The 12,786-nt window shown below is 40.8% G+C and overlaps 1 protein-coding gene across 3 annotated transcripts in view; it reads left to right on the top strand.

The window, feature by feature from the left end:
* KIF13B (kinesin family member 13B) overlaps positions 1-12,786 on the top strand; it is a 124,510-nt gene that overhangs the window by 57,249 nt on the left and 54,475 nt on the right. For all 3 annotated transcript variants that reach the window (XM_077176486.1, XM_077176485.1, XM_077176487.1), the window contains 4 exons: positions 104-216; positions 668-779; positions 5,067-5,279; positions 10,355-10,465. In XM_077176486.1, the coding sequence (XP_077032601.1) occupies positions 104-216; positions 668-779; positions 5,067-5,279; positions 10,355-10,465 (549 nt within the window). The remainder of the gene's footprint in view (positions 1-103; positions 217-667; positions 780-5,066; positions 5,280-10,354; positions 10,466-12,786) is intronic.

The raw sequence follows: 12,786 nt of genomic DNA, 5'->3' as shown, positions 1-12,786 counted from the left end.
GCTTACACCAAAAATGAAGTTTGATTCCTGTTGTAAAATACATCAAACAGTGTAACTTGATTGAAGTGTCCTAACAGGGGCTGTTCTCTGGTTCCTTCCCCAGACATCAGGTGAGAAGGTGGGCAAGCTCAGCCTGGTGGACTTGGCAGGTAGTGAGAGGGCAACTAAAACTGGTGCTGCAGGAGACAGGCTGAAAGAAGGAAGCAACATTAACAAGTAAGGCTTTGAAATTGTTTGTTTTCCTTTTTTCATCGCCATTTCCTGCTAAATACAGCCTACTTGTAAAACAGTCTGAAGCTCCTGTAGTCAATTTTCTCATTTTCTTCCCTCTGCAAAGCTCTTGTAGTCAATTTTTCTCCTTTCCTTCTCTCTAATTCTCCTTTTAACATGCAGTACTCTTAGATATGGGAATAAGATCTCCATCTTTTTAAAAAATATTTGTGTTCCTGCAGCTGCCATGAATTTCATTGTGAGGAGCTGATTATTAAGACTGAAAACATACTGAAAAAAAAAATAAGAGTGGTGCTTTTGTGAAGAAGAAACGATCAAAATTAAATGAGGAGTTTTTTCCTCAGAGCATGTTTTCAGAGAGAAAGTCACTGTCTAAATATGCGTTTGACTTATGAATATTTACCCTTGTTAATGACTGTTTGTGTTCTCTGGGCAGATCCCTCACAACTCTGGGGCTGGTTATTTCTGCCCTGGCAGATCAGGCTGCTGGCAAGAACAAGAACAAATTCGTTCCATATCGTGATTCTGTGCTCACTTGGTTACTTAAAGTAAGTAAGGGATTTTTTTTAATATTCTTTTTTAAAGTGAAATAAAAGAGAGGAAAGGGGGAGAAGAGTCTCATTGAATGAAATCAAAATTCTGTGCTTTTTGCTTGTTTTCTGGGTTTGATGTTAACCATAATTGTCTTTGGAAAATGAGCTGGATGTAAGCCATTAATATCTCTGCAGACTAAGTATGTGTCTTCTGCTGACCTGCAATGGCCTAAGGATTAAGGAACTTCAAAAATAAAATTAAAAGCAGTGTATATTTTATGGGTCAGTGTAAGTACAGCTTCACACACAACCTTGGGGCTAATTTAATTTGGGTTATTTCTGCATACAGCTGATTTTACATCCTGGTATGCTTGGCTCTGAAGATGTTGATTAAGACAATTACCTTTTCCTAATTGTCTAATTTAATTGCTAAGATATTTTACTTTTGTCAGCAGAGTATAATTGCAGAGCATTATCCCAGTTACAGTCTGAGGAACAGGTCAGGAGACTTCAGAGATGCTGTTCATGTGAAATGAGCAGTTAAATCATTTTCTGAACTGTGCAGAACTCTTATTTGGTGTTTTTTTGGGGGGAAAAAGGAGTGTTTCATGATGGCACTTGGATGAACATGTGTACAGTCTAAATGAAGAAACCCAAATTGTTAAATATGAGATCTGTGTAAGTCAAATTTCTTTTTTTTTCCCTTTGTGCTCTGTTTAGCTGTTATCCAGCAGCAATTGAGATACTTATTGGTAGAAAGAAATAATCTGAGAAGAAACTGATTTGTGGCATCACCAGCCTTTCTTTGTCCTCTTACTTTTTTGTAGGCAATCTGGCTATACTTTGTTGTCTTGGTTTCCCCACCCTTTCTTAGCAGTGTTTCTAAGTGTTTAAATTTCATATCCCTGGGATTTAACTGCACATGTGGAAAGAAAAAGACAAAGTGACTTGCACATTTTACAGAAGTGTGGAGATGTAAAAAAATGACATTTTTCCTTGCAGATGTTTGAAAACAAGTTCAATTCAATGCTTAAGTAAAACAAAATCCCTGCTCCTGTAACCTCTTGACACACAAACCTTCATTTTTCTCAGTGCTGCCTTATAATAGACCTTTTAGCATGACATGTGAAATTATTTATCCCTAACAGATCTGGATATCCAATAGCCATGTAAAAATCTTAATGGCACAACACAAACAGTGTCTGAGTAAAACAAGTTCTCACAGCACAGTGTTCTTGCACTGAGGTTTTTTCAGTGTTTAAATACATCTTTGCCTCTCTATATTTACACTGAGTTTTTACTCTCATTTAGAAGAAACAAATTATTTTTTTGGCTCTCTGCAATTTGACAACAAAGCCACTGCGCAGCTTCACTTCGCCCCGGTGCGCTCTGGATTCCTGATGTGGCTGGAGCAGGGTGGAAACCTTCCTGATGAATTTCCAGCCTTGCTGGAATTAGTTCTGCTGCTCCATTTCTAAACAAATCCAGGGAGCAGACTGCAATTCCTGTTCAGCACCTGTCTGAGGCATTGTGGCCACGACGCCGCCGGCCGGACGCGGCGCAGGAACGAGAGCCCACTTTTGTTCTGCCTCCTTTCAGGCAAACCCTCTTTGTGTCCAACATCAAGGCTTGGGGGCTTTTGGGGTTTTTTAACAAACAAGCTCTCACTGAAGCTTTGTTTTTGAAAAGGGGAACATTCATATATATATTTTTTTTAATTAGAGATCAAAGAAGGGATTTATTCCCTTAAAGGGGCCTGTTTGGAGAAGCCATGAGATTGAATTGCAGTCAAGAGATGACAATCTGACTCTATGTTTCAGAAGGCTGATTTATTATTTTATGATATATATTATATTAAAAGAAAATGATATATTAAAACTATACTAAAAGATAGAAGAAAAGATTTCATCAGAAAGCTAGCAAGGAATGATAATAAAAACTTGTGACTGACGAGAGAATCCGAGACAGCTGGACTGTGATTGACCATTAATTAGAAACAACCACATGAGACCAATCAAAGATGCACCTGTTGCATTCCACAGCAGCAGATAAATTTAGTTTCTGAGGCCTCTCAGGAGAAAAGATCCTAACGAAAAGATTTTTCATAAAATATGTCCATGACAGTGGGCTGAGCTTTCTCCCTGGCTTTCAACTTGTAATTATGATATCAAAGCAGACTAAATGTGTTCTAACTGCAGGAATATCTGTCATAGAGTATCTCTCCACAAGTTTGAGAAATCAGTTCAGGAGACCTCAAGATCTGAAACTTTTTGCTTAATTTTGTTGAGGATTTTAGACAAAAGTGCCATTTTGAAAAATATTGCTTGAGCAGTGGCTTCAGGTTATGTGCAGGGAGCAAAATATCTTTGTCAGTTCTGTAACTTCTGGTTTTAATCAAATTGTATTGGCACAAACATCTTGTTTTCCTGTGTTAATCAGAAGCCTGATGGCGGCTATTAAAAATACAATTTCTGAGCTCTACATTTTGAGTTGTTTTCACAATAATCTTACTGCTAGAGGAGAAAAAGCTAGTTAATTCTTAGAAATAACTTCTTTATTTCCACTCTGTCTCTCTAACACATGCAAACCCAGCCTTGCCAGGCTGGTTTACAGACTCTTTTCACTAATGAGAGGCTGATTTGCTAATTTCTCACCTTTCTTGCTTATCATTAAAGAAACCAGTGAAATCAGCACATGGGGTTTATACATAAAACTTTATCAGACAGTCTGGCATTGGGCTTGAATTGCTACAAGAGGGACTTTGCCCAGTTTATAATGGGTGTATTGTGGGTTCTGATGTATCACTGTTACAGTGTTCTCAGCTGCCTCGACAGCAGAGCTGCAATTCAAATAATGAATTCATCCTATTTTGGAGCTAATTTGTGCAGAAGGACATTTCCAAAGGGCAAACAGTTAAGGTTGGATTTGGAAGGGGAGTACCTGGCCAGCTCCCTGCCAAACTCCAGCTTTTTATGCTGAACAGGGATTGCAGTTGCAGGGTATCACTCCTAATTTTTGGCCAGGAAATCCCATGGAATGATTCATTAGTCTTAAAGTTTTCAGTTAAAAAAAACATGTCTGTGGTAAAGAGGGGACCCTCCCAAGGCATGGATTAACTTGGAGTAAACACTGGCTAATCCTTGGATGAGTAAAGTCACGGTGAGATCAGTCAGCAAACTGCTGCTGATTTCTGCATAAATACACTTACCTGCCTGTGCTGACTGTGTTGAACACTATAAATATACAGAGATTTATGTTTCATATGAGTTCCATGCCCTTTTGCATGACCAGAGACAGCCAAGTGCTGCCAACAGCCTGACTCCTGTCAAACTGGTTTAGGCATCACGCAGCCAAAAGGAGAGTATTGGGCAAATACTTAAAGGGGCATTTTAATGATTGCTGGGGAAAGCTCCACGTGTGTTTTGGAACTGAAATGGTTTGACAAGCAGCTAATGCAGTCAGATTGTTCTAATGGCAATGCCTGACCTACATTTCATGGGTTATTGAAGATGAAAATTAAGAGCGTGGTTTGTCTCAGAAAAGGATATTGGGTTAAAAACAAACAAACAAAAACCCACCCCAAAATTCCAGACAAACCAAAGAAACCAAAGTGCCACACAGAAAAAAAAATCTGCTGTAAAATTTAAACCAGAATATTTTATCTTCATGTATCTATATTTGGCTGAAATTGTAAACCATCGTCTTCTGGTCAGTAAAAAGATTGAATCCTTCCTTCCTTGCTTCCTTCCATCCTTGTTTTGTGCCCTTCTCTCTCAACCAAATTCCAGGAGGGTAATTTCTTACATAACTCAGTTTAGATTTGTGAGTTGTGCCAGTGGGAGGAAGGAAAGGGCCCCAATCTGAATGTTTATAGGAGTAAAATCAGCTATATTGTTTATGAAGAGATATCTCAGTAATTTATTTCTTGAAGACATCTGTATTCTAGTCTTTAAAATGAGATAATCTGAATTCATCATGGTTTTTCCTGAGCTCCCTCAGTGGCATCTGAGAAGCTCAGTGCTGAAATGTTTACATTTTGGTTTGTAAACCTAAGCAGAAAACATAGAAAGAAAACTTTGAATACTTTACCAAGCCCTGTAAAGCCCAAAACAAGGCCTTTTTTTGGTTCCTGTTGAAAGAAACCAATAATGTCGAAATCCAAGAGTGACATTTCCCAAGCAAGCTTTCAAAAACAAACATTGAAACATCGCAACCTTTTCTTAACTCGCACGGCTTAAACTCTTAACCCAACAAACCAAAATAAAAATATTGATTCTAAACCACCCCTCCCAAACCTTCCAGGACAGCCTCGGGGGCAACAGCAAGACAGCCATGGTGGCCACGGTGAGCCCGGCGGCCGACAACTACGACGAGACGCTGTCGACGCTGCGCTACGCGGACAGGGCCAAGAACATCGTCAACCACGCCGTGGTCAACGAGGACCCCAACGCCCGCATCATCCGCGAGCTCCGCGAGGAGGTGGAGAAGCTGCGGGAGCAGCTCACCAAGGCTGAGGTACGAACCTGAGCCTTGCAATCCCAGAAAACCCCCACCCAGGCTTAGCTGGCTCTCTGTTGTCATTATATTGCAGAGGTTCCATAGTGTTGTCTCCTTATTGCAAGTTTCATACCTCCTTGATGTTTCTCATAGGCAGCACCTCTAAGCACTGACTCTCCGTTCTTCTCACAGTAGCCAACTGACTCCAGGTCCCCTTTTAACCAGCCAACCAATCAACCCACTCTTTTAAAGCACTCTTCTCATTGGCTACAGCTGTGGCCTGTTAAAGTCAGGCCTGTTCTTAATCTCTAATAATTGCCTCAGCTGCAACTTCTTAGGGGTAAGATTACTTTCTATACTACCTTTATTTTCTTATATTCCAGCCCCCTACAGCTCTATAGAAGGCATTTGTCTTGGTTTGAAGGCAGGTGTCTGCTAAGGAAGGCAGGAGCTTCCCTTGAAATGGAGAATGTAAACCCCTTCCCTCTGAATTGTTATGGTTTTGGAATTAAGGGGCTCTCAGGCAAAGACAGGGGAGTAGGAATAATAATTCTTTACTAGGAAAATGAAAAAGAAATACAAATGTAATAGTACAAAAAGAAAATACTACTGACAGAGTCAGAATATGAACTGACACCCTGTAGAGTTTAGCCAGCTCTACAGAAGGATTTTGTCTTGGTTTGAAAAGACAGGTGTCTGCTAAGGAAGGCAGGAGAGTCCCTTGAAGTGGAGAATGTAAACTTCCTCCCTCTGAATTGTTATGATTCTGGAATTAAGGGGCTCTCAGATAAAGATATGGGAACAGGAATAACAGTTCTTTACAGTTCTTTACTAGGAAAATTAAAAAAACATACAAATGCAATAGTACAAAAAGAAAATACTACTGACAGAGTCAGAATATGAACTGACACCCTGTAGAACTTAGCTGGCTCTACAGAAGGAATTTGTCTTGGTTCGAACAGACAGGTGTCTGCTAAGGAAGGCAGGAGCATCCCTTGAAATGGGAAATGTAAACTTCTTCCCTCCGAATTGTTATGGTTTTGGAATTAAGGGGCTCTCAGATAAAGATATGGGAACAGGAATAACAGTTCTTTACTAGGAAAATTAAAAAGAAATACAAATGTAATAGTACAAAAAGAAAATACTACTGACAGAGTCAGAATACAACCTGACACCCTGTTGTTCAGGGTGTTGGTAGTAGTCCAATTAAATGGTGGCTGCAGCCCTCCTGCAGTGGGGAGGGCTTCCTTCTACTCCTGTAGAAGGGTTTAGTTTTCCTCTGAAGGTCCTGTGGTGGTGTAGATGAGCCTGGTCTTCCTCTGGGAATCCAGTGGGAAAAAGTTGCCTGTGGTATTCCAAATCTCAGATTATATCCAGGTAGGAATGCTTGGCTCCTCCCTCTGGGTGGAGCATCTCCCAGTGGGATGATGGAATTTTATCAGCCATGCAGTGACACTCACTGGCCCATTAGCAGAAAATATTTCCCAGAGGGAGGATTGGTTATGGAAGAGATAAAGAAAACTGCCCAATTAACAGAAGATAACTGCCCCACCTCTAACAGATGGCAAATAGAATACACATCCCAGCCATATCTTGTAACCTAAGACAGAATTCCATGAGGGAATGTTGCAGAGCGTCCAGGGGATGCTTCCATCTCCCTTTATATAATTTATTTACGTTTTTCTGTGTGTCCATCTTGAAACACAGGCATTCATTGAGATATTGAGCACCTTGTTGAGCATTCTTGGTTTTATTCTGTGAAGCAGAGGACATGGAAGCATGGATAGTTCCAGTTAAGACTGGGTGATTTTTAGGCAGAGCTCTGCTGATATATTTTAAGAATTCAGCTTGGCCACATCCTGTGAGATGTGACTTCAGTTAAATAAAGTTTTTTTGCCTGTTTCCAGCTGTCAAATCTCTCACAGGCCCTAGGCAATATCTCTCTACAACTCCCTGAAGGGAAGTTGTAGCCAGGTGGGGCTCGGTCTCTTCTCTCAGGCAAGCAGTGACAGGATGGGAGGACAGAGCCTTAAGCTGCACCAGGGGAAATTTAGGCTTAACATTAGAAAAAATGGGAAATTAGAAAAAAAAATCTTAACAAGAAAGAGTGATTGAGCATTGGAATGGGCTGCCCAGGGAGGTGGTGGAGTCACCATCCCTGGAGGTGTTTAAAAAAAGACTGGATGTGGCACTCAATGCCATGGATTAGTTGATAAGGTGGTGTTAAGTCATAGATTGGACTCAATGATCTCCAAGGTCTTTTCCAGCCTATCCTGTGATTGTTTCTGGAGTGACATTTCAAGAGAAACATGGTTTAAATGTTAGATGAAGGCCAAGAATTAGTGTAATTCTGAGTTCTGTTTCCAAAGGGACAAACCAATGGTGATGTAATCCCTGTGGTTTGAAGCTCAGAAAAATTATGATTACAACATTTGCATCCTGAGGTATGCAGGGAATGCTGGCTGTGATACTGCAAATGACTTGTGGATTTTGGACTCTTCTCATTTGAGCTGCCTAATGTGCTAAGCATGCACTGTGTGTGTATCAGTTTCTTTAAGGTGTCTCAAGTTAAATATCCTAATATTAAATATCTAAAAATTCCTCTAAAATATCAGCTACAGACTTAGCAGTACTCTGAGAGTTGCAAGTAATCCCCATTTGTTTCATTTTTTTAGTATTACTCCCAAAATAATGGCAGCTGTCCAAAGTAATGAAGTAGTGTTTCCTAAGGATGAAATAATAAATATTTCATTTCCTAAGTATTAAAATCCCACCCTAGTTGTCATCCCAGTGGCATTGACAAAGAGCAGGGAAAAGCCAGAGCAATTTGCTGTTAAGAGGCTGCACAGTAAAGGTCAAACCCCACATTCACAGCCTTGTGCTCCTTTCACTTCATTACATTTGTTGCCCATCTAATTGTTCTTCCAGAAATGTGCATAAATAACTTCCTGAAGTGAACAAAAGCACTGACTCATTATGACAGGTTACATTTTCAAAGCTCATTTCCAGATATAGAAGTTGCCAAGTTGTGGGGTTTGGGTTTTATTTGCCTTTTGGTGTCAGTGTCCTTTTCTCTCCTGAACAGCCAGGACAGAACTTGACAGTTGGCTTTCCCCTCACAGAGTATGGAATTATCCTCTTTTCCCCTTTTCTTTTATAATCCATGCATTTTGAATTTTTTTTTATGGAATTAACATCATGTTTTAATTTGTCTGTGCCAAGGCCACCAGCTTGTCCTTCCTGAGCTGGGAATTCACCTGCTTCCAGCAGAGAAGCAGCCTGTGGGTCTGGGGTCAGGCTAGGCTCATTTCTTTGGGGTTTATTTCGGCATTGTGGGGAATAAGGAGAGTTACTGAGGTCATTGTGCAGCTGAAATGTGTGAAAATGTTCACTTATTGTCCAAAGAAATGGACAAATTGAACCTTGAGAGTATCTGGGCTTCATCATTCTGCCCTGGTAGTGTCCACCCCTTTGCCCTGATAATGTTTTTTTCTAGTATTGTGAATTACTTTTTTTTGGAAATTGCCTTGGCTTCTTGTGTGGAATTCACAGAATCATGGAGTGGTTTTGGTTGGAAGGGACCTTAAATGTCATCCAGTCCCACCCCCTGCCATGGCCAGGGACACCTTCCACTATCCCAGGTTGATCCAAGCCCCATCCAGCCTGGTCTTGGACACTTCCAGGGATCCAGGGGCAGCCACAGCTTCTCTGGGGACCCTGTGCCAGGGCCTCACCACCCTCCTAGCCAAGAATTCCTTCCCAATATCCCATCCATCCCTGCCCTCTGTTCATGGGAAGCCATTCCCTTTTGTCCCTCCAGACCCTTGTCCAAAATCTTTCTCCCTTTAACCACATATTTAGGTATTTAAAGGAGAAAAAGCCCACACAGGACACATCAGCTGACAGTTCCTAGACTGTTGTGTCTTGAGGCAGAGGAAACTCCTGTCTTAAAACAGGATTTTCCAATCCTGGCACTTGCTCCTTTTCTTGAAGGAACTGCAGTGTAATGAGGCCACTCCTTGATCTGGATTCCTGTGAGGAGTTTTGGGTTTGTGGTAAGGAAATGTCTGATGCTGGAGAATGATGCTCCCATTGTTTAATTGGCATTGCATAAATGCCAACCAGCCAAACCCATGTTCCTCATTAGCAGTAATGAAATAATGACATGAGGAAGTCCACAGGCTTTTTGAGCAGGGTTTGTAGAGGAGGAAATCCCACTATGGAGATGGAAGTTTAAAAATCATAGAATAGTTTGAGTTGGAATGGACCTTTTAAAGCTCTTCTAGACCAAGCCCCTGCCATGGGACACCTTCCACTATCCCAGGGTGCTCCAAGCTCCATCCAGCCTGGCTTTGGACACTTCCAGGGATGGGGGGATGCTGATACCCTTTCAGTTTTTGTGGTGTCTGATGGGTGGCTGTGGGAGTATCTCCTTAAGGTAGTCTGTGTTTGGAACATGGGCCTTTGAATATTTCACCAGACAAAATTAGAGCAGTGGCAAATTAGCAAGAAAATGGAATTTCAGTGTCCAGAAGCTCACTGTAAAACTTCCTTTGATATTCACTCTGTAAACTGCATGTAGAAATGCAGAGGTGCATAACCAGAAGAGCTGCATTTTTCCTGTAGAAAAAATAATGCACACATCAGGCCATTTAAAAATGAGGAATAAAAATATTTTGGTGGCATGGCAGTGTACTGAGATGTGAGGCATCATTTTGAGAGTTTGATAGCCAGAGCAGCAGGATCTTTAAAAACAAAACTGGTTTTAACATGAGTCACTTGGAATGTAGAGATAAGATTAATTTCTGTATGAGTATCTTTGTGCAAATCTGCCAGTATCATGTAATTGGTTTGTGTTGAAGCACATAAAAACTCCACGTTAACATCTGTACTTTAAACTAATTAAAGAACTTTTGGGTGGATTCTGCCTTTACGTGCAATGTGTGTTTTTAAGACCCCTTTACTTACTGCTTAGTGTGCCTTGAAAAATGAGTCATGTTGCCTTTATTCATTCCCCCATCTGTGTGGCTGCAGAGGGAAAAAACACAGAGCACAACAAGCTTTTCTTGTTTCATTTGCTTTTATTCCTGCAGGCTATGAAATCACCAGAATTAAAAGAACGATTGGAGGAATCAGAAAAGTTGATTCAGGAGATGACCGTGACCTGGGAAGAAAAATTACGAAAAACTGAGGAGATAGCTCAGGTTTGCTGCTTTCTTTCCTCCTTCCCTGCCCCCATTTTTTATGAAAAATAGGTTTGTTTTCTTTGTCTGTCAGTTCATAGAGGTTGTCTGAGTCTCTCCCCACATTTATGGGTAAGTAGGTCAAGCTTGCTGCCCTTTTGAAAAGCTTCACTTAATTCCTGTGATAGATGGGTGCCTCCCAGATTACCACTCCAGTGACAATAATAAATTGTCACTGTATGCAAATGGAGAAGTTATTTAACAAAAAAAAAATAAAATAATCCACGGATGAGAGGATTACAGGGGTTTTTATATTCTTCAGGCAGTAAAATTGTTTGTGATGAGGGAGCATTGAGAGCATTCAGTGCAAGGTTATGGACTGAGTGCCTCAATGCACCAGGCAAAGGGCATTCAGAATGATAAAAAATAGAGCTGTTGAGGATCTGTGTGTGTTTTAATAGCTCCTAAACTGATATTTAGGGCTTCAGACCATAACTGGAGATGATTACCTTGGAAAAATGAGGCAGGTCACCACGGTTGTTGCATGACACTCCTGGTTCTTCCCACACAAATGCTGATGTATATATTTGCAGAGGGGAGCTTTGGAGGGGGAGGACTGTGGGGAGGTGATGAATAGTGTGTAATAAATAAGGGGAGAATGGAGCCTCTGGTACAAAGCCCTCTTGTAGATGCCACAATCAGAATAGACTGTGTTGACTTTGGTTTTAAAGATCCATTGTAAGAAGTGCTGCCTGTGACTATGAGGGCTTCCTGCCTTTCAGTGCAATTCCTCCCTGTGTATAAGGGTGGAAAAAAAAATAATAATAGTAAAAAAATCCTTCTCTTATCCTACACAATAGTTTCTAGGCTTTGAATGTGTGAGGAGGTTGAAAAACTGAAGTAATGAGTTCAGCTCTTCAGACTAAATGTGCCTTGATGTCTGCATTTGCTCTCTGCCTTTCTGTCTCTAAATTCCCAGCCTGGTAGGATGTTTCAGAGCTGGGATTTTCATGAGCCTTGAAAAAGGGATTTTTTTTTTCCAGAGGAGGGATGAGGACAAGTGTTTGTGCAGCACAGGCTGTTCCAGTACAGTCTGGAAGTCAGTGGAAGCCACTCTGTCACTCCCCTCCTCACCTGGACAGGGGAGAGAAGGGGTAACAGAAGGTTCCTGTGTCCAGATACAGACAGGGAGAGATAAATGATCCATTACTGTCATGGGCAAAACTGATTTCACTGGGGAAAATGAGTTTAATTTGTACCAATCAGATCACAGTAGAGTAATGAGAAATAAAAACTAAATCTTGAAACACCTTCTCCCCTCTTCTCCTTTTTTCCCAGGCTCAACTTCACTTTTGTTTTTATATTTTCTGCCCCCAAGTGGGACAGGGATATAAGGAAAGGGGGCTGTGCTGTGTCTTCCACATGTTGTCTTTGCTGCTTTTTCATCTATCTGTCAAATTGTGTCAGGGTAGACAGGTAGGAAGGAGGAATATTTGTAAATCTCTGAGGAAAGGATGAGTCCTAATAGACAGCAAGGACCATCAAAGAGGCATCAATAAGAGTTCAAAGCCTTAAACACCAGCCACATGAACAGGCAATTTTTCACATTTTCAGTGAAAAATTTCAGTATTTGACATACTTCTAATGTTTTTTTCAGCGTTTAAGTTAATTAACATTAGGTCTTGAGAAAAAAATTAACAGGAACTGGCTCTTTTTCTCTCAGTTAATCCTATGAGATTCACATTGTGGGCCAAGTTCTCCTTGGGGCAACATGTGCTTTATCTCTGCAGATAATGAGGATTTTTGTGAACTTCAGAGCCTGGCACTGGTGATCGGAAGAGAGATCTTTGACATCACACTGCAGTTTCTCCTCTGTTCTTTGTTTTCTCTCTCTCTCTCACACACACACATGACTTTCCCTTACAAGGGCATCATGTTGGGTTTGTAAACCTATGTGGAGACAGGGAACAGAAAATCAAGAGCGAGTTGTGCCATTTCTTTGCAGTTTTAATCTTGATTGGACGTGGTACAACTGAGCAGGGAATGATCCTGAATATTGTGGCATACTCAGTTTTTTTAATATAAAGCACACTGATAGGTAAAGATAAACATTCCAGGATTATTCTTACATTATCTAATTTGATTTTTTTAAAAGTCTCAGCAGCACTGGGAAAGCAGTGTAGGTCTCTTGTATGGTTTTCTTGCTTAATAATTTCACCCTCTCCTGTTGCTGCTTCCCCCAGTAATCCTATGAGGAGTCTCTCATATTTATTTCTAATTTTTTTGTTGTTGTTGTTGCAGACAGTGAGTCTCACTTCAGTTTCTCTCTGCTCCTGGGAACA

This window comes from Agelaius phoeniceus, chromosome 3, assembly GCF_051311805.1.
Source record: "Agelaius phoeniceus isolate bAgePho1 chromosome 3, bAgePho1.hap1, whole genome shotgun sequence".
In the NCBI taxonomy this organism is placed as follows: Eukaryota; Metazoa; Chordata; class Aves; order Passeriformes; family Icteridae; genus Agelaius; species Agelaius phoeniceus.
Note: the sequence above shows the minus strand (reverse complement) of the source record. Positions and strands in the feature narration are given on the sequence as shown.